General features: G+C 52.3%; 1 protein-coding gene across 1 annotated transcript in view; it reads right to left on the bottom strand.

The window, feature by feature from the left end:
• Positions 1–10722: 10722 nt before the first annotated feature.
• Positions 10723–22108, bottom strand: part of FUBP3 (far upstream element binding protein 3) — a gene marked incomplete at its 5' end in the record, with an annotated part of 40900 nt that continues 29514 nt past the window's right edge. The window contains 6 exons of the mRNA XM_082492503.1: positions 10723–12139; positions 13265–13392; positions 14119–14190; positions 18301–18377; positions 18877–18950; positions 19819–19979. Coding sequence (XP_082348629.1) covers positions 12131–12139; positions 13265–13392; positions 14119–14190; positions 18301–18377; positions 18877–18950; positions 19819–19979 — 521 coding nt within the window. The 3' untranslated portion in view covers positions 10723–12130. The remainder of the gene's footprint in view (positions 12140–13264; positions 13393–14118; positions 14191–18300; positions 18378–18876; positions 18951–19818; positions 19980–22108) is intronic.

The raw sequence follows: 22108 nt of genomic DNA, 5'->3' as shown, positions 1-22108 counted from the left end.
GGGGGCGAGGCGGCGGGCGGGCCGGGCTCGGCGGGGCGCGGGCGGCGGGCCGGGCTCCGTGCCGCTCGGTGGCTCCCGCCCGGCTATATATGAGCTTCATTGACCCTCCTAATTGGTTATTAATGACCTCCCTGACGTTGGCGGAGAGACTGGGGCTGCCGGAGCGAGGCGAGCCGTCGGAGCCCCCCCTCCTTCCCTTCCCTCCCCTCCCGGGGGTGGGGTGGCTGGAGGGAGGGAGGGACACGGCGAGCACACACACATACACACACACACACACACACACACACACACACACACACACACACACAGAGAGACACCCCGGCTCAGCCCCCCGCACCCCCCGGCCCAAGCAAACCCAAACCCGGGCACCTGCCCCCGGCCAGGGCGAAAAAAGCAACGAAACCGGCAGAAATGCCCACGCCGGTGCCCCACGGACGGGGCGCACCCTCGGGCACGGTCCCGCCCGGCCTCGCTCCCCGCGCTCGTTTAGGGGCCGAAACGCGGCTCTTTGGGGCCGCTGTTCCCTACAACGAAATCGGCGGCCCCGACGCCGCCAGCCCCCGCTGGCCGGCGCCGTTTGGCCCCCGTGGCCCCGGCGGAACGGGCCGGGGCTCCTCCGGCGGGTGCCGACCCGTCGCGGCTCCCCGCTCCTCCCTCCGCATCCCCGGTCCGGCGGGTCGGTACCGGCGGCCCCGGGAAGAGGCGGGAGGAGCCGGCGCTACCCCCAAGTCCGTCGGAGGGTCCCCAAGCACAGAGTGGGGGGAACGCGCCCCCGGGGCCGGTCCCCAAACCCGCATCCCCGTTGCATTTCCCAGGGGAAGTTGGGAAGGGCCGGGAATTCTGCCCACGGGTGAAAGGGACCGGAGGGGATCCCCCACCTCCCCGCAATGGCAACCGTGTCCTGCCGCCTCCCCCCAGGCCCGGACCCCCACCTCCGGGGGATGCTGCAGCATCTCCGGGGCTTTGCCGCCGCAGCATCCCCATCTCCGCACCCAAACGCCTTCCAGCCACGGCGCCCACGCCACCCCCCGCCCCGCCGAGCCCCTGGAGCCCCCCCCCGCCCCCCAGGAGAGTGCCACCAGAGCGGTCCCCACAAATTCAGTGCTCCCCTCCCTCAGGGCCCGCAGCTTTGCCGGCTCAGCAAAGGGTTAATCTTTCCTGGATTTAAACCCAATCCTGCTGTGTCGGAGCTTAGAGCCCTCTCCTCAGCCTTGTTCTTTTGATTTTCATGGGGACGAGGGGCTGTAAAGGGCTGGGGGGGGGGGAAGGATGGGCCCCCAAATTCCTCAAGCACTCAAAGGCCGGCTCTTGCCCTCCAACCCCCCCGGCAGCCCCGCGGGGTCCAAACCGTGCCCGGAGAAGGAGCCGGGCACAGCCCGATCCCCCCGTCCCGGCCCCCGGGGGGGTATTTTGTAGGGTGAGGCTGTCGGACGGCTTTTCCCCTTGGCACGGCTGCCCGGCGAAAGTGGTGTCACAACCCAGGTGCAATTATTCCCCTATTAACCCACTCAAGAAGAGGAGCGAATCTCAGGAATCAACCCAAACCTGCGGTTACCGAAGGCGTTTGCCCGGAGAGAGGCAGCGCTGCCCTAGAAAGGGGAGGTTAATAACCTGCCAGGGTTTGGCTTTGGGTTTAATGTATGTAAAAAATAAGTTTATTTTGTTTTTCTGGACTTTGGCTATAGCAGCCGTCAGCCGACGCGGCGTGTGAATATTTCAGCTTTGTTAAATATAACGCATCAGGTGGAAAGCTTTCACAACACACGTCTTCCTCCGGCCGCCGAGGCAAGCCAGCCGCTCCGATTGCTTTTTTTTTTTCTATTTTTCTTCACCCCCCCCTCCCCCCAAGGAAACACATCAACCTTCAAGTTACCCCAGGACCAAAAAAAAAAAATAATAAATAATAAGATGCTCTTAAAACCCCTGCGGCTCCCGTGCGGGCTGCGCTGCAGCCCCGGTGCCGTCTGCGGGGGGCTGCGGGGGACTCGGGGGTGCGGGGGGCTCGGAGCGGGGATGGGGGGGGGAGTGGAAAAAGGTGTGGGGAAAAAAAAATCCTTCCATTTTCTGCGTGGTTTTAAAGATCCCCAGCTGTTTCCCAAAGCTTTTTCCCTGTCCTAGGAAGGTGCTTTGGTGTGTGTTCCCCCCTCCTCGTTTCTCTTTTTTTTTTTTTTAATATCGCAGCTATCCCTCCTTTTTAACATTTAAGAGGAAACAAGTTTAATATTCATGGCTGTTAATAGAGAAGGGCCATTATCGCCGCCCCATTGTTCTGAGCCCCGCACAATGCTGCTTGTATTTTCATGTGTATATTCCCAAAGTTCCTTCTGAGCGTTTAGTGAGCACTTTAATATTCATGGGTGTTAATAGAGAAGCCCTCAGTATATTGGCATATTGTTGGGAGGTGTACATATTGGTCTGACTTTGAATAGCCACAGTCCTCTTTTCTTTTGCTCTGTTTTGCAGGGTTGATGGGCCAGGAGTAAATGGGCATTTTTCCCCCCCGTCTCCCCCTTACAGAGAGAACATCTTTATTCCAGTCCCAGACTTTCTGGTTTCCCATTCAGGACCCTCAGAAATAATGTCAGGCAGAAGAAAAGTGGAGCAAATCAATCTTTCATGGTCTTTTTGAGACCAATTTGACATCCATGGACTCTTCTTTTCTTTCACAGCCTACAAGGGGATGGTCAGGATCTGGACAAGGTTGGGGTCTGATGAGGGGAGACATGGGATCATAATGCAGCAAAGAGAGAAAAGAAAAGCAAAACAAGAAAAGATTGCAGGGATGGGGTGATGGAGGAAAAATGAGGGTGAATGACAGTGCAAGAAAGGAGATTAGAGCCCAGCAGCTGCTTTTTGGGGGGCGGGGGGGAGGGGGGAGCTCTCTCCCCTCTTCCAGCCCTTCGCATGAATAGGATTTGAACAGAGCGGAGATTGATTTATAGTTATTGCAGTTGAACATTTATTGCTCTTAAAGAGTGGCGGGGAGAAAAGAGAGAAAAGGGGGTTGAAAAGCTCCTTTCTGTATTAAAGAGGTATCAAATGAAGACTGCTGAGATAATATACAGTGGCCAATGGGAATTTGATTTGCTTTAAAATTTAACTCTTGTGGGGCCGCCGCTGAGGGACGCGCCGGGGACGGAGCCGCCGCTGCCCCGGGCCGCGGGCAGCCGGGAGTCCTTCCTCTGCCCCTGCGGACCGCCCGGTTTTACCGCAAAAAATCTCCGGGCGGCTCCTGTGCGCGGCGGGGGAACGGCTACAGCCGCGAAATTATTATTATTTTTTCGTTATTACGATTTTTTTTTTTTTTTCTATAAGGGGGGGTGTAGGCAAACGGGATGCGGAGCTACGAAATAACCGGTGCATGGAAGAGCCCTTTTCGGAGCTGAGTTTTCCTGCCCTAAAACCGGAGGTTTCTCTTCTCCGGCAGCAGAAACGCGATCGCAGCCGTGTACCCCCGGGCGCAGAAAGGAGCCCATTGTTCAATGGGGAGAAATACATTTTTAGCGGTGATTGAAAGGTCCCCTCTCGTTTGAACTCTAGAAGAAAGTCCCTGGCAGGGAAGAGCATCCCCCTCCCTCTGCCCCAACATCTGTTTGGAGCAATCCAGGCTCTAGGGCAGAGCCGGGCTCTGCCCCCTCCCAAAGTCATTAAAAAGATATTAGTTGAGCTGAGAAAAGTCCAGCGCAGCCCCTGATCCGGGGTGGTGTGGGGGGGTGGTGTGTGTCATTAAAGACGATTTTGGATTTGCCAGCGCTAATAGCGGGAGACCGGACACACGGCGTCCGAGTTGAAAAGCTCCCCGGCCTCGGCCGCCCCGCTGCGCCCTGCCCGCTGCCCGGGGCTCTGGTGCCCGCGGCCGGCGCGGCGCGGCCCGGCCGACCCCATCACCTGCCCCGTGCGGAGAGAGCCGGGCTGGGAGCCGAGGCGGTCAGGTGCTTTGGCCGCGTCCCCCGCACCTCCACGGGCTGCAAATGCCCCGGTAGCCGGAGGGAAGGGGGAGAGGCAGGAGGGATCATCGCACCCCTGCGGGTGCCGGGGGAGCCGGGGCAGGAGGGATCATTGCACCCCTGCGGCTGCCGCAGGAGCCAGGCGCCTCCGAAGTTGCTAAATGTGTCATTTATTAAAGCATTCAGGGGGCTTTTCTTTGGCGTTTGCTTGCAAACTCACAAAGGCCGAGCTGCTGTTTGGGGGTCTTTTCTGATGGAAAAAGGGCTCGGAGACCCCCGGCACAAAAGAAATCCTGGCAGTGCTTTCAATGGCCAGGACTCAATGAGGGGGACCCTGTGCGCAGCGGGCGGGGGCGAGGGGCCGCCCGGTGCTGCCTGAAAGGCAGGCCTGAATGTAATGGGGAGATCTGCGTTTATTTGTTGGGATCACATTTAATTAGCTTAGTACAACCCTTGAAAGACAAAGGGACCTCAATCTGGATCCAATCTGAAGCTCGTTTGGAGAGCGAGGGCTCCTGGAAAAGTCAAAAGAGAGAAAGGAGAAAGAAAGGGGAGGCTGGGAGAGAAAGGGGCTGGGGGCCCAGCCAGGTGACTGGCACGCGTGAAACAAGGGGGCCTTTTGGGCACAAGGCAGGGCTCAAAAGGGAGGGAGGAAAATAGCCTCTTCCTCAGGTTTTACCTACTTAAACCCCCTGAAGGGGCCGGAGCTGAAAAGCCTCAATAGGGGCTAAGGAGGCTGCAAAGCAAACAGCAGCGCTGGAGAGGGGCTCCGGCCCTGCCGCGGCAGCAGTTGGCGGCACTCGGTTATGGGAATGCGCCCAAATGTTACCTGCGACCGGGAACGCTTCCATCGCCGCCGCCTCGGAGCAGGAGGCGCGGGAGGACAAGGCGATGCTGGTCCCCATGTTGCCTCCCCGTAGGGTGAGACCCCCCTCCGCGCCTCTGCCCACCCCTCTGGGGCCCACGCAGCACCCCTGCCCCACGGCTCGGGGTGCTTCATCACGTGCCGATGGGGCCACGGCTGGCCTGGGATGCACAAGGGGGGTCCCCATGGGGGCACCCCTTGCTCTGGGGCAGCCCCCAACATCTCCCCTGCCTGTGCCAACACAGGGCACACATGGGTGGGTGGCACAGAGGATGCGCTGCCACCTTCCCCAGGGGAAAAAAGGAGGAGAGCGGCTGTCCCCAGAGTGCCACATCCATGGGATGGAGCTGAACGGACCCTCGTCCTCCTCCAAACCACAACACTGCCTGTCTGTCCCTGCTCTCCTCTGGCGGGGACAGGAGCAGTGGGGAGGGTTCGGGGGGCCCTGGAGTGGTGCCGGCCCCTGGGCAGGTGCCCAGCAGCTCCAGGCATGGGGGATTTTGGTACGACGAAGCCATGACGCTCCCTGCGAGCGCTCCGGTGCAGAGCACTGCAGCCCCTCCGAACCAGGCGGGCTGATTGCACTGCTCGGAAAAGGAGCTTTAGGGCATTATTTGCCTCCATTTCACTCTGCGGGAGGCCGCGGGGCTGAGCAGAGATGCTGAGTGCTCTCCCCTCCGCTCTCGCTTGCTTTCTTGCCTTTTTTTTCCCCCTTCCTTTTTTTTTTAAGTAGTGTTTCCAGGATTATTTTGGCACGGGGGTCATGGTGCACAAAAGCAAACAGAAGAAGAAAAAAACCCCCTCCCCGGCTGTGTCTGACTGCTTCGCGGGGCTCAGGCGGTCTTGAAATGAAACGTGGTTGTGGCAAATCACGGCAGTAACTCCTCAGCCGCCTCCGCGGTGCTGCAGCTCGGCCAGCGGAGCTGGTGGCAAGGGACGGCTGGATGCCAGCGCCCGCCGAGGCAGCCCCAGCACCGCAGGGCCCTCGCTGAGCTGCTGGGAAACGCTGGAAGTGTAAAATAGCGTTGCGGTGGCTTTTCTGTCCACGAGCAAATATTTTAGCTGGGGATGAACGAGGCACCGGGGATTTCTACCTCCTCGAAGCAGCCAGGTGCTCCCCGGGGGTCCCGGCAAGGCCGGGGCCGGGCTGTGGGGCCAGGCGCAGCCCCTCATTGCTTGCCCGCGTCTCCACGGTCTCTGCACTCGGGCTGGATGCCGAAGGCGCTCCCAACCATTACAGGGTCCTCCTCAACAGCACAGCGCAGGAGGGAGCAAGAGGGATTTGGACTGGAGAAGCAGGAAAATCCCTGCACCTTTTCCTTCACTCTGGCTTTGACCTGGGGACGGGACAGTCGCATCCCACTGCCATCTCTCCTGCATCCCACCTTGTTCTCTCCCGCATCCCATCACCATCTCTTCTGCATCCCACCACATTCTCTCCTGCATCCCATCACCATCGCTCCTGCATCCTACCATATTCTCTCCCACATCCCATCACCATCTCTCCTGCAGCAGCAGCTCCAGCTGCCAGACTGGGACCCACTGCACTGACGCACCAGCCCGGAGAGGACCAGAGCTCAGGGCAGAGCAGGGGGAGCCCCCCGAGGAGAGAAGACATGCGTGAGCCCCGTCCCTCACCCCTGCCCCTCTCTCTGCTCCCCACGAGGGCCGGGACGGGGCCACGCTCTCCGTGCTGGGGCCATGCTCTCCGTGCCGCTCCAGCGGTTGCCATACCACGGGCTGGCTGCACTGGGGGGATTGCAGGAGCTGCCGTCGGGAGGTGTCAGCTCGGGTCCGTGCAGGACCAGGGTCCAAGGTACGAGCACAGCCTCCCTGGACCGCGGCAGGCGGCATCCCCGGGGCCAGGGGACGAGGGGAGGGATGAGCCCAGGCGCACCGGAGGAGGCAGGGAGGCCGTGCCCGGCCGAGGCGGAGGGCAGGGATGGGTGCCGGGAGCGGGGCCGCTCCGCAGACAGGTGACCCCGGCCGCAGGGGCGAGGAGGCAGGCGGGAGAGATGAGCCCTCCCGCGGCTCCTGCCCTTTGCCGGCCCTATTCTCTCCAAAACAAACAGAGCGGCGGCCGCTGCCTCCCCGTGTAATGACTCCATGGCGGAGAAGTTTAATATTCCCCGGTGAATGGCCCAAACAAGGAGCCCCGCCGGCCGGTGCGGCTCGCTGGGGCACGGCCGCCGGTGAGTGACGGCTCGCACAAAGGGAAGGGACCGTCTAATCCCCCAGGACCACGGCACCTGCACCCCGGCCCGGCCGGGATTAAAGGGGAGCGAGTCGGCCTCTGCGAAGATCAGAGGCTTCTTTATAACGGCCTTGAAATAGGATTTCCTCAAGTGATAAGGGGCAGAGTGGGGAGACAATCCGGGGGGGGTTGTTGGTACCTGCCCCCACATCAACTCCAGAGATGCTCTTTTGGGTCACCTGCCTCAAACCGGGTGCCCCAGACCTGGAGGGAGGCGGCAGGGGGGACGCGGCCATCCTGTCCCCCTCATCCCAGGGGTGGCTCGTCCCTCCCCGCCACCCCCCTCCATCTCCAGCACCCGCCGAGGTGACACCGAGAGAAGGATGGGGGCTCGGTGCCCGCCCACTCGCTGCCCTCGGCTCCGGGGGCTGCCGGCCCCTCTCGGGGGGCCAACGGACCAGAGAGCTGCGGCTGTTTCAACTCATCCTCACCTCACCTAATTCTGGTGTCCCTCCTGGAAGCAGTTTCCCAGTGCCCGGTTTCTGCCGATTTCCAGCGTGAAAAGTTGTGGGAAATTCCCTTTGTGTCATTTCCAGCTCTAAGAGGGCAGAGAAACGCCCTGGCTGCGATGGGCACCCTGCACCGCTGCTGCTCACAGCAAATCCAGGGAAAAAACCCTCCGAATCAGCTAAATGAAGGCTAAACAGCTCCTAACACGGGATAAAACACCCACGTGCCGCTTGATGGGATACACCGACACCTTTGTCTGCACAGGAACGACCTGTCGCCATGAGATCCCGATTCCTCACCCCACCCCACAACCCTTTGGAAGCACCGACAGCCCCGAGGATCCCCCCCGAGAGGGAGATGAACCGAGCGGGTGTGCAGGAGAAGCAGCAGCGCAGGTGGGACCCCACGAACACCCACGTCGTGTCAAAAAGCTCCACGTTAAATACCACGAGCTCTCCCCCCCGACCGCGCCGCCCGTCACCCGCCCCGCTTACTGTAAATACACTGTTGCTCTAATGCAATTAAATATTTAATACTTGGGGAAGAAAAAAAAAAAAAAAAAGTCCCATGCCTGCTTGTCTCTTTCGATAATCATTTCGGTTTAACTCGCAATGTCCATAATGCAGTTCGTTCTCAAATCATGCAAAATTAAAGAAAGTATTTTAGACTATCTTAAAGTCTCCCCTCTGCTCTCAAAATAGCCTTTGCCTGTTCAGGCACACCCAATATAGCGCACAGGAGAGCATCGGGGGCATCGCGAACCCGACGAGATGCTTTAGGGAGGTGCTTTTTCAGGCTGCTGCTCAGGAATAGTTTGCAGGAGGACTGCAATAAATTTCTACTGATAACTAAGTCTCAGTGCCCGGAGAGCGGGACGGGTGCCGCGCAGCCCGGGCAATCCCACGGGACACGGGGCCGAGACGCCTGCGCCCTCCCGTGAAGACGCGCCGCTGAAGATAACGGTGATGGATTCACACTGGGGGGAGTGAGGCCAACGCGTGTCTGAGCCGCGGCCTTGGGAAAGGGACTGTGCTTGAAGGAAGGAACGTGATTTGCGGAAGACAGGAAAGCGCAGGAGCCGACGAGCCGGGAAGCTCCCGCCGGGGCACTCACCTGGGATGGCTTTTAACTCCGGTTCCTCCATCCCCAAACACTCCTCCGCAGGCAGAGCATTCCCCAGACCGAAGGTTTCCTCGTGGGAGCTCCTCGCTGTCCCCTGGGATCACAGCTGGGCACAGCCCCCTGCCAGGCGCCGGTCCCCCGCGAGGAGGAAAAGGCCGCACTGTTTCCACCGCTGTTCGCGGACCCCAGAGGTGGCCCGCGTGCCAGCTCCTACGCGGTGCCTTGGGGACCTGCCCTGCTCCTTGCAGCGTCCAGTCTCTGCCCGAGGGGCAGAAAAACCCTCCCTGCCACAAAAACTAATGCAATCAGGGCTTAATCCACTTTATTTGGGGATTAAAGTTGCTCAGAGCTGAGCAGGGAGACCCTGTTCCTCTCTCGGAGACCACAGACTTGGCCTGAAGGCATCACAGCAGCTTCTGGGCTGCACAACACACCTGAGCCAGGAGCCAGGAGGAGCTGCCTACGGACCCCAGAGCGAAACGCGAGGTGTCCTGGCCAGCCCTGGGGTGGGATTGACCGTCCCACCAATCCCCAGGACCCCCCGGACAGCCAGAGACCAGGACAGCAGCGGGGCCAGAGGGGAATTTGGAGGAACCTGAGGTCACCGGCCCCTCGTGAGGTGCCAAGGCGTCTCCTTGCCTCCTTGTCCTGCCCCTCTCCAGCCCATGGTGGACGCGCAGCAGAAAGAAGTTTAATGGCTGCGGCCCCTCCGCCCCGAGCAGGCAGCAATAATGGAAAACAAATTGCTGAACTTGGGAACGTTTCAAGCACTTTAGCCTTCCAGGACACCAGACTGCTGATGAAAACCCAGCTTTGCAGGCACCATCTTAATGACAGGCCAAATTTCAAAGGCTTGCAAACTATTTCTTTTGCTGCCCCACCCCCTCAATAAAAGGTTGCATCAGAAAAAGATATTTCCATAATTTATAGTATGGGTATTTCACTGGGGAGACTCACTAATCTGTACTTACAGATACATTTAAGAAAATGCATCCTCCCACAATCCTGTGCCATTTACGACTATTGGCACAATCTGTAATACTCAGTCTTCAATTAAGGGACACCTTAGGGTTCATTATCACACAATTGCTCCCTGTGAACCATGCCAAATGCTGTTTTGGCACAGAGCTTGGAAGATGAATTAGAAGGAAGTCTTCTCGGTAATGCCCGCTCCCAATTCCCATCAGCAGCCTTTATGCCCTCCTCTAGCCATTTTTTCCCCCCTCTCCCCTCTTTCCAAGTGGCTTTTACTATCCCATCTTTCAATGTCTCTCTTGATTCTCTGGAGGTATATTTAGAGATGCTACATCTCCTTTTCTTCCGGCTCTCAACATGCCTCCCGCTCCCTGCTTTGCAGATGGGATCTTCTTTCCTCCCTCCCCCCATCTGTAAACCCCTACAGCTGCCCGGGGAGCGCCACACGGAGCTATTTTAGGTCAGAGGAGCACAAAACTCACTTTTTTTTTTTTTTTTTTTTTTTTCTTCCAAGGAAGGGATCTCCAAAGGGGCTAGAGCTATTCCCAAAATTGGCCTGGCTACAAGTGAAAGTTACAGCTCTGCAACACACCTAACAGACGAGAATGGCCAGAGCCGCGTCCCTCCGCACCCCTCTCCCGCCCCGTGCCAGCGCTGCTCCAGCAGCCCCCTTCACGGGGAGGGCACGGGGCACGTCCTGGACGGGTTCAGCCGCAAAGACAAAGTTGTGGAAGAGCAACAAGTTCAGAGTATTAATCCCAGGGGCTGCCACCTCCTCGACAGGCGATAAAACATTCATACGGCTGCAGATCCGCGTCCCTCGGGCTTATAGAAAACTTCCCCGTACCAAAACAGATCCTCCTGGCCCAAACAGCAACAATTACAGCACCTGGCTGTGGAAACCCTCAGTGCCACGGTGCCAAGAGACACTCTGATGTGACACCGAGAGTTTCACTAGAACTAAGGCTCAAGCTGACTTCACTCATCACCCCAAACTCCTCCGGCGACCCAGCGCGAGCAGGAGGGCGAGCGGGCGCGGGGCTCTGGGGGCGGAGGGCTCGCTGCGCCGGGACCTCGGCAAGCGGAGAGACAGCAAACTGAGTCAGAGAGACGGGAAATACTTCACCCACAAGACACCTTGTGGAAATTTTATTATATAGAGTGTAAAATGCAACTGTCAGTCAAATAAAAAGAACACTTTTTTTTTTTTTAAACACCATGCTCAACATTATCCAATTGCGTTTCTTTATAGTTAGACATTTCAAGCATAAGGAAAAATAAGGAAAGAACCCAAGAACAGTAACTTCAGTACATTTCAAAACGGAATGTCCCGCAGGGCAATTAAAAATGCAAGAAAAAATAGCTTCAATTCCGTTTTTCCTTTAAAAATACACTGTTATCTGTACAAGAAACACTACAGTAAACATTGGAAATCATATTATCCCTTTTATTAAATCAAAATTATTTAGCGCATACTGTGGTTAATACTAGATTCATTTATTTCTCTAGGTAATTTGACAAATATTAGATAAGAAAATATTTAAAGAAATGAAAAAGCAAAAAACACCTTGGAATTAAAAAATAGTTACTACCTTTTATATGGTTTTATGTTCCACAGTGTTTGTTAAAGGTACTAATAGCAGATTCATTTTAATATTAAAAATAACAGTATTTATATTTCTGAGAGCATAGAGGAAAGTTTTTTCTTTTTTTTTTTTGTTTTGTTTTTTCTTTTTTTTAAACAAGCTTGGAGGTCTTAGATACATAAATGCAACTAGCAATGGAGACATGAAAAAATGTATTGCTAAAAAAATTAACACATTTTTATATTACCCCTTTAGACTCTAGAAATTATACAAACCCTACAAAATGCCCCCCGCCCATAACTTGCCTGACAGCAAAACAGTAACTGTCTCAATACAGAATTCACATAATTAATTACAATACATATCATAGTTCAGTTTTTAAAAAATGCAATAAAATCAAAGACAGCCAAGATACAAGAAATTAGAAGTAAAACATTTAATGAATTTACATATTTAAGAATATTTAAATACTGTTTAAAATTTTTTTTTCTTTTTAGGATTTGTTACATACCACCTAAGACTTCCAAGCCACTCTTTCTGTTGCAACAGAAAAGATCGAAAATTAAAAGGAAAAAAACACACAAAAAACCCACATGTTGAAATGTCACAGCTCTGGGGTGCGTTTTGGTGCCTGCAAATTCTCTGGCTTCTCTCCAAAAAGAATCCCGGAGTTTGTTTTTGTTGGTTTTTTTTTTTTTTTTTTTTTTACAAATTTGGAAACAAAATTACCAGCATGTCCATAAGTTTAGTACATTACTAATTGTTCCTGATTCTTAGAAAAGTTCAGTATAGATTATCCTACAACTAGTGTTTCACAAACAAACAGAAAAGTCTTCATCAAAATGTTGCAAATCTAGAAACCTCTGTTACAAAAAGGTTTTCTTCCACAATGATTCCAAGAAAAAAAAAAAATTGCCACGAGGACCTTGTTCTACTGCTCCTAGAGAAAGAGAGAGGGGGGAAAAAGGAAAAGTTACTCAGCGGCAGCAAATTCTCAGCGCTGCCGAGCCCTCCTCCCCCGACACAGCCAGGTCTCTCCCTCCCCGTTCAGCCGAGCAGGACGTAGACCTCAGATGATGCTTCAAGCCGCTATCGAAGAGATCTCTGCCCTAACGCCTGCTGTCCCTCAGCTCTCCTTCCAGGAGTTCATGCCTCTTATCGAACAAGATCTCTCTTCTCTTGAGGGCCAGACTTTGAGAGAGGAATGAAGAGAACTCCCTTTTATCACCGCTTCTAGGTCACACTTGGCCAGTGCCCGCGGCAAGCGGCGATTCCTGCACCCGGCTCGCCCCGCTCGACCTCGGCGGTGCCAGAGAGCAGCAGCAGGGAGGCTGCAGCTGCCCGAGGACGGTGCTGGCTCCCCGCGCCGCCTGCACCCGCACCAGCTTCTGCTCCGAGGAGCCGGAGTAAAAAACATCATGAAGTGGGGGGAAGCGTCTGATCACACACACTAAGGTGTACATCTGCTCTGCACATACTTTTAGCCAAATACTAAGACATTTGCTCTGCAAACCGAGCGCTCGGGACAGCCCTGTGGGTACCCACACAACCCTCCGGCGGTCTGAGGGACAGGTGAGGTGAGATTTCACTTGCCAACTGGTTAATCCAAATTATTTTTCAACAGTTTTCTGCTCCCTTTCAGGACAGGGCACTCCCTCCCCAGGCAAGTGCACAGCCCCTCTCCCGGCACAAAGCTTACACGAGAAAAGGCAAAGGGCACGATGTGCCACGGCAGCCTGGCTCCAATCATTCCTTTTACTTTAATTCCCCAAAGCCACAAAACAGCCTGGGGGTTATAAGGAAACGCCCCCAGGAGAAACAAGCAACCTCCCAGGTCTCTCCCAAAAAACCTCACCCCCCCTACAGGGAAGTAAGACTCTGATGTTGAAACAATACGACAGGGAGCAGCGAGCAATTTCTCACTGCTGCGATCGCTTCCTCAGCCACTAAATCTCTCTTTGCTTCACCGCGTGAACCCAAAGCAGAGTCCTCACGCCAGGGCAAGGCCATCGTACCCAATTCCCCAAAGGAAAGAGAGAGGGGTTCAGGAAACACGAATACAGACCTGGCTGTGGGCCTGAGCCTGCCCTAGTGTCTGCCCGTAGTAGGCAGCCTGCTGTCTGTAATACTCTGCCCAAGCCATCGTGTAATCCGGCTGGGAACTTGCCTGAGAAGCAGCACTGGCAGCATGACCTGGAGAAGAAAAGGGAGAGATGAGCAATTCAGTAAGACCAAGCCCAGGCTTAGGATCTCCTTTTGTAAAGGAGAGCCAGCCCCCTTCCAACAGCGGCAGACATCTGAGAGCAACACCGGCTATCTGCTGTTTGGATATGACAGGACAGGCTTTGAGCTGGCTTGCAAGTGACAAGCCAACAGCAGCCAGAAAGCATTACGAGACCATTCCCGTGGCTGTAGGGACACAGCCTGAGAGCCTGCACCCTTCATCCTCGGCCCGAAGGCTCCAGCAGCACGGTGTCAAATGCAAATCCAGAAGTCGGCATCATGTACTTCTTAACAGACTGGAGAAAGCCAAGCCCATGTTTATCCCACACGCAGAGCTCTCCTACCCTCTCAACAACCCAGCTTCAGCTTTCTGGTTTTCGTTAGCATCAGCTCTTGTTGTGCGCCATGTTTCCCCCACGCAGGCCAACGGCCAGGGCGGACACGAGGTCTACTGTGGTTCAACGGGAGCATCTCTCCCGAGGCACAACAGCAGACAGCATGACTGAGAGCTTTCAGCGGGAGAACTACATGCACCATCACCAACAGGAGAGGACCAAGGGGGTTTTGTAGAGGACTGGAAGCCAATGATAGCAGGGGATGGAGACGCAAGTCATCAGGATAGAGTTAACTCTGTTTACAAGAGTTTGCAAACTCTGTTTACAAGTAATTCATCTCCAATAACCCTGTTTCACTCACTCTGTTTTTTGAAATACTCCTCCCATGCTTTGCTGTAATCGGGATGGCTGTTCTGCTGCTGGCTCTGTTGGCCTGTGCAAAGATGACAACAAGGGGCACGTCAATACGGAACAGTTTCCAGCCAGTGACATCTACCTTTCCACTAGACAGGCCCCTGGATCTACCTCAGTTGCCCAGCTTCACACTTCAGCTTCCATTGTTCTACAGTGTTGGGCATCTTCACTTCAGGGAAAGCCGAGCAAAAGCTGAAGTTCCTGACTTCACCTCCCCTGTACCCCGTTAAAGGGCATTAAGCCGAGTCTCCCCCCTGCTGGGACCTGCTCAAGCCAAAGCACCTTGGCTGGGAGCTGCTCAGTTTGCTTATCAACCACTCAGGCTGTCAGTCCACTCCCACCTCACACAGGGATGGAGGTTTCAAACCCCTGACAGAGCTGAGATCTGTCACTTTGATCTCCAGCCACAGAGCTGCCAAGGAAACGGTCGTGTTTTGAATCATCTCACTTAGTTTTCAGGGCTCCGTGTCCTTCACTCCCACTCTCACGAGCAGAGCACGTCTGAAGGAGCCCCGGTGGGCGATGCCTATCTGTACAACGTGCCCACACGTGAGCCTCCAGTGTACCATCCGCCCCCACACACAGCTCCAGGGAAGCCAAACTGCTACCAGCTGCAGAGTCCTCGGGAGCAAAGGGAGACGTGGGCCCTGCACAAAGCCGAGCCGGCTCCACCTGCCCTCAACACTACACCCCACGCATCATCCGGAGAGGCATCCACGACACCCTCCGAACAGCCACAAGTGGCTCTGCGGTGCGGTCTCCAGACTAACCCGCACAGATAAGCGGTGCCAATGCCTGCACTGAGAGAGACCTTGCAGACCCCAAAACTGTGGTCTTCAGCTAGCAGACTCCCCCCCTCTTCGAAACACTAAGACGCCTTCAATCTTGCAGATCTAAGTGCTGTTGCAGGGGAGAGTCCAGCCAGGATGGAGAGGCGGGATGCCTGCACTTCCCTCGGTCACAGGGCAAAGAGCCCTCAGCCAGACACACGGCAAACAAAAAGAAGCCCTGAACAGAAAACACAGCAATTGGAAAACTGCAGAGAGAGGCAGGCACAGCGAGAGCACAAGTGCTGAGCACGAGCCGCTACACACAGAGATGGCAGGCGAGGAGAGGAGACACACGTGAAGGAGAGCTCTTCCCAGCCCATCCAAGCGCCTGTGCTCCACGTACAGCCCTGCGCCGCGACGCCGGCCGGAGGGGGGCTTTGAAGTGGGGGGAAGGGGGAATATAATACACTGCGAGTGTGAAGTGGGTGGAGGGAACAGGGCAGCAGTGTCCTGTCCAGGGGCATAAAAGCGGGTTAAAAGACTTGACCAACGCTACAAGTCAGGACCTTTTCTGGCAGAGGTCAAGGCTGCCTCAACTGTCCACCTGCTAATGCCAACAAAGGACCTCCTTCAATGCCTTTTCTTCTAGGAGAATTACAGTCCGCAGCAGGCTGAAAGGACACGCAGCTAAATGCATTTCACAGCAAAATGTTTCCCCAGCCAGTTAATTTATTTAAGATGGGGGAAGTAATTAAAATCTAAATACATGTGTAGGGGGTGGGGGTCTGCCCCTCCTCCCACAAGGAGGGCACTCCGGAGCCTGTCCCTAGGAAGCCTGCTCGGAGAACGACTCAGCTGCTCTTCGACAGGGCTAGCAGAGCTGCGAACAAACGGGCTGCAGCACTCGGGGAAAGGACCCTTCACAAGACTGTCTCCAAATTAAAACTTAAAGTGCAAAAGCAGGTATTTACCTAGTTTCTTATAATAATCCTCCCACGCCTTGGTGAACTCCACCTGGCCTGACTGGGTACCATTGTGATCTGCAGCAGGAGAAGAAAGTGATGAAGGCTGCTAAAAGCACAGCGTTATCTTGTCTGTCCTCTCTCCTTACCAAGACTGCCTTCAGTGCGCCTGGCTACAAACAGGAACATGGAGGATCCTAAGTAGACATGGAACTAGAGAGCCAACATTTTCCATCAGGTTCAACAGCAGAAACAAAGCATCTGCGCCCAAAACACAGCCTTGTGGTACTAAACCCATACAGGGGAAGGATAACAGCAAGGCAGGATGCTTAACTCCTCTTGGGAGGCACCAGAAACCTGACCAACTCACAGCAAAGCAGTAATCATCAGGATACAAGCTGCGCTACCAGCAACCAGGGGATTCAAAGGGTCTGGGCTTCTTACACCAGGCTCCAAAGCCAGGAGGTGTGAGCTTGAGACATGACTACACACTGCAGGGAGGAAGGATTTATTTTTTCCCCAGTGGCTGGTGGGCAGGATAAAAGGATGTTTCAGGGAGGTGAGAAAGAAGGTGAATTACTAAGATGAATTTCTAAAGGCATCTTGCAAGGGAAATAGCAATGCACATTTCATAAGCATTTATTCGAAGGCTTTATGGGAAGATACAAATGCCGTTTTTTGTAGAGCTCTCCCTGCTGCACTGACTGCTCTGCTTCCCAAAGCTCAGGGAAGCCCAGTGCTCTTGGCGGTGCACAGGAAAGGATTGGAATAACATTTTTTCCTGTAAAACAAGCTAATGGGAAAATACTCTTCTTCAGTACCATACTATTCCACTCCTGTACAAAAAAGCATCCTTTCAAGCCCACCATTGCATTTTTCTGTCCTGAAAATAGAACAACCATTGACCTTCTACAAGTCCCTAGAACTTAAAAAGGAAAAATCATGATTTTTAGACTGTAATTGTTCAGAAGTAGGACTCTTCCAGAGGCGTTTTTTCAGAGAGTAACACACACTTGCCAGGCAAAGTTCCTATGTCCTACTGTAGCACAATGCAGCATTGAGGATTTCCAAGTTTCCCATACGCACAATTTCATAAACATTAAAATGTTTTGTTAACAGGAAATCACAAGTGCAATTGCAGGCATTGCTCCTCCAATGTTTCCTCTACCTCAGGCACCTCCAAGAGCGTGAATTTATACTGAAGTTAACTATCTACTTCATTGCTAAATCAGCCTCAGTACTGAAAAGCACCTGTCATTAAACCCCTTTAAAATTACTGCCCTACACACATCTTTTAGTGCTTAGCTTTAGTTTTCACAAGACCAGGCCATTAAAAACTCGTATTTCCTGAAAAAAACTGTTCTTGAAAAGCGTCTGTTGGACATTACTGCCCATCACATGAGCTCTGAGGTTATGAAGCAGACTATGAATCTGCTCAGTTTAGGGCAAACCATTACTCTGGCTGTTGTGAAGACACAGGATGATGCAGTTACCAACATCACCACTAGCATTTACTGCTTCAGTTATTCTGAAAAGGGGGATGCCCTATTCCAATCTGCTGAAATTTGACTAAACTGGGTTTTAGGAAGAAATGACACTTTGAACCTTGAAGAATAACAGCCAGCCCGACTCAGTGCTGGTGGCTTGAAGTGGAAAGCTCAGCAGCCGGGGTGATCTGGGTTCAGCTTTTGAACTCAAGACAAAGGACAAATGTGCACTATTTTTTATTTTATTTCTTTATTTGAAAACTGGTTATCCCGTGGGCCTCATTCTGAGCATTTAGCAATATGGAAGATGAGCAGTTCTCATCAAGTCCCAAAAGAAGAGAGGGGGACACTACTGCAGCCAGTGTGGATGAACCAGGATAGAAGCCCTACCCCTCTTTTCTTCCATTTTCTGCATTTCCTTTCCTAGTCTTTCCATCAGACTGGGAGTTGGACAGTGAGAAGAGGTCATAAGGAACATTTAAAAAAGAAAATGAACAAGAACTGATAAGGTCAAGAACAAAGAGATGGAAGGGCTCACCACCAGACACAGTGTACCTGTTAGGGGCAAGTGGAGTGGGCAAGTGCTTGCCTGGAGAGCACTGGCAGAAGAAAGTCTAAGGCAGAAACGTTTTTGTTAGAGAGGAACATACAGCAAGTGCTGAGTTTCTACACAGAGAGCAGAAACAGGCAGTAAGCAGTTGGTTGCACAAAAAGCATTACAGTTTTCAATGGACTTCAGCTTATTCTGAGCTCAAACACCACAGCATGCCTCCACACACCTCTTCTGCTCAGGAAACTTTTGCTGCTTTCACACAAGGGGTCTCGTGGATGAACCTGTGTTTTGCAGGCACGAAGCCCCAGTTGCAAAGGGAACATCAAACCTCCTCCAACCCAGGTCCTGGACACTTACTTGGAACTTGCTGTCCAGGCTGCTGCCACGTCTGATAGGTACTGCCCCAACCCTGCGTCATGAACGCCTGAGGACCACTGCAGAGGACAAAAAGGCATGCTGAAGTAGACAATAAAATACTTAACAGGCCATATACATGAAGCTGCCCACAGAAGCGAAATTGATACTTATAGTCAGCAACTGCTGAGCAAACAGGTGCTCATGGGAACAGAAGGAAATGCTGTATAGGTGTGACTACTAACTGTCTTGATATCAGTCCGTTCATGAAGCCAAGATACAGATACATCATACTGAACAGCACTCCTTGTGATCTATGCAGCTCACGCTTCTTTCCATGCTCTTGCTGCACTGGAGACAGGAATTTCAGAGATGCCTGTACCTACCTTGTTTATAATTTAACAGTTAAAATCCTTCCTGCAGTCAAGCTTAAAGGCTTCATCTCACTTGCTTCTGAATGCTCAATCTCTAAAAGGCTCTACTTATACATCACCCCTTCAGGGTCCTCCAACCTCCCAGTGCTTTTATAGCTCCCAGCCATTCCCCATAGCCCATCCGTGATGAAATGGAGAAGCTTACTTTTGATGAGGTGTAGCAGGTGCTTGGCTGAACGGACTTTGACCAAATCCTCCAGGTCCACCCATGCTGGTACCCTGTCACAGAATCCACAAATATTTAATGCCAGCTCTAAGCACAGGGTGGAGGCAGCTAGTATGAGCAGTAAGAAAGGGGAAAAGACAGCCTGGGACACGTTCCACTAAACCCCAGCACCTGAAAGAAGTAATTCTCCAAGGATGAAGTTCTCAGGACTGTCAGTGCACTCCAGCAGCCAAGCTTCAAAAGCAACTCCAGTAAGCCCACCAAGGGGCTAACAGGACCAGGGCACAGTTGGAAGTTTTCCTTTGAATAGCCTGGATCCTGAGGTTGGTATCAAGCCTTCTCCTCTCAAGCAATTCAGCATGAAGTTTGCTTTTCAGCTTTACCATGCCCCAGTTCAGTATTTTCCATGCTTTCTTTTACCCATCTCCCCCTTCAGCAATATTAGATATATAGATAAATATATATTAGATATATAGACATTATTTAGCTTCAATACCACAGCGCTGCATTAAGTGGAAGATAAAAGTCATCCTGGATTTACTGGAACAAGGAGTTGAGTGTTACTTTCAGCAAGATGATGTCAGGATTGTGTCATTCTCATGCACTATTGTCTTCCCTTCAAAAAATCTCCTTTGACAGCCTTCTCATACCTTATTATTGCTGTTCTTCCCTCTCTGCACACTACCCATGATTATGTCAGCAAACAGTCAGATCCTTCTGGGATCCTAACAAAAATTAGTCCAACGGATGCTGTAAGGCCATCAAAGTTCAAGACAGCTGCTAACAGGCAAATGGTTTTGAAGCTAAATAATGCAAGCATGTGTATCCTATGCCATCCTGTAAGTCCAGGCCTACATGTACCTACAAGTGGAAACACCACATCTGAAAGGACAGACCAAGATCAACAGAGATGGGACTTACACCAACTTTCTCATCTATGAGATGTCTAGCGAGTTCAATTTGCTGGGGAACTCCTCTGATTGTGAATATTCGTACACCAGGGTCTGTGTTTGGAGGTGGGTTTCTCTGGAGCTCAACATGGGCTCCTGACTGCTGATTTATGCTCTTGATGTTCTCACCACCTGAAGAAAAGAAAACCGAGATATAAGGTGACATTCAGAATCTTTTTCCATAAAAGCATAACACAGTCAGGCTCTGGTAATGGAATATAGTTTCAACTAACATCTTCTTGCCTCAAGGAGGTGGGCTGAGGATGGCAACAGCATAAGAAGCCACAGTACCTGAGCTCATGTTGCTCCTTTAAACTCCCTCACAAGTATGACCTGAAACCGTGAGCTACTGCAACGGTTCTTGAGATCACGGATGGCGCTGTTTTAAGAATACACAGTCCCCCTGTGTGCACACTGCTAGGCTCCCAACAAAATGCAGCACGTCTCAGATACACTTCGACATATCAGATGCGAAAACTGTACTGACTGAATTCTGGTGGTTTTGCACAGCTGTTCACAACCATCAAGAAAAGAAAGTCACCTGCAAGTAAAAAATCCCTTTTTTCTTTCTTCCATGAGGCTTTTTTTCCCCATCACTAGACATTTCGTTCCCCTAAGGCAAAAAGGCACCAGCCACATACCTTGCAGCTTAAAAACAAAGCTTAAGCTTTCTCACAATCCTGTGCTGGGCAATAGCTTATTCCCTTAAAGGAACCTTTGCTTCCCGCGCTTCCTATTCACACTGCAATGTACACACCCCTCCACACAACCGCAGCAGTACAGGATTCCAGGCAGTCTTCCACTATTTCAGAGTTAGTTGTGCATGCAGTGAACATATCTGGCTAGTTTGCCATCTGGATACACTAGAGCACAGGAATGCTTCGAGCAGGATGCAGCAGGGCCAGCCAAAGTAGATCTGATTTCCGAAGACCTGCTAGGTCCCAGTCTCTTAATGAAATTTGCTTAACAAAAGCCTCAGCCAATGTTACAATGGTTCAATTCTTCTTTTGGAAGCTCACACAACTTACAGACCAGCTCCACTCAACTGGAGAAATTAAAGGGTGCAGGGAAGGAAGGGGTTTTACAACTTTTAAATCACAAACCAAAAATCACCAGCCAATAGGACATACAGCAAGCAGGAAAGAGAGCAAAGGAAACTAACTGGAGATTTTTGTTTGGATTTATTTTTGGAGACTCTTTTTAATTAATCTCCTCATTTTTGCTTGCATTTCCATCCCTATACATCCAGCACAACTTCAAAACAAACTGTGGATCTTGCAGACACTTGTTCATTTCATTGTAATGGACTCGTGACCTTTTTAACATTTTAAAGCCTTCTTGGGGAAGGGAGGAGGAAAAGTTGCCAAAGGGCAATTAACTCTTTCTAAATGAATTTTTGAAGATGCATTTAACAAAAGATAATCGTGTCACATCCCTGGACAGACAAGAGGGACTGTACTGGGCAGCCAAAAGCCAAGCCACTTATTTTCAGTCAAGCATGGGAAAGCAGTAAGATGAAGTTTCAAAACCAGTAAGGTTTTTTTATATGCTTTTGTCTGATGAAGACTTATTTGAAGCTCTGGTTTTAATACACTGAGGTGAGATCTGAACCCACAGCCATTTCATCCGCTTAACAAAAACAAGAGGACCCTTTTAGCCAACACATTTTGGATCATAAAGGATTGGAAGAACTCCTTTACTGGGGAACAGAGGCATAAGCATAGGTTGCTACTCGCACAGCAGACTAGGTTTCTCCTTCCAAAGGGGATTAAAAATCAAAGGTTTCTCAAACTGGAAGCAAGGAGAATATACATTTGAAATAATTTCCCCATTTAGCATTCAGCACCAAGTTGGTAGTTGCTGGGACTGTTTCCACATCAGCTCTCTCCTAGACCACATTGCAGGATCTCCTGGTTTGGCCAGAGGCTGCAAGTTCCTACCGCCGTACTAGGACTTAGTGCCCTTCTCTGCCTTACCCTCCAGTCTCATACATGCCAAAGCGCTCCCTCCCATCCAAGCGATCCCAATTCAGCCTCCAGAGCATGCAAATGAAGTGACGCAGTCAACATGATGCTGCACGGTGCCGGAAGGAGTTCATCTTCCCCCATAATGAGGTGACCTGCTTGGCACATGGTGGCTGTCTATAGACGCATTCAGCAGCCCGCTCCATTCTTCTACCTGATGGGGGGCAGAAGTGATCCAAGAGTGGCCCCCCAGCTGGACGTGAAATCGTAAAGCAATTAATCAAACCTGCTAAAAGG

This window comes from Vanellus vanellus, assembly GCF_965231255.1.
Source record: "Vanellus vanellus genome assembly, chromosome: 18".
NCBI lineage: Eukaryota > Metazoa > Chordata > Aves > Charadriiformes > Charadriidae > Vanellus > Vanellus vanellus.
Note: the sequence above shows the minus strand (reverse complement) of the source record. Positions and strands in the feature narration are given on the sequence as shown.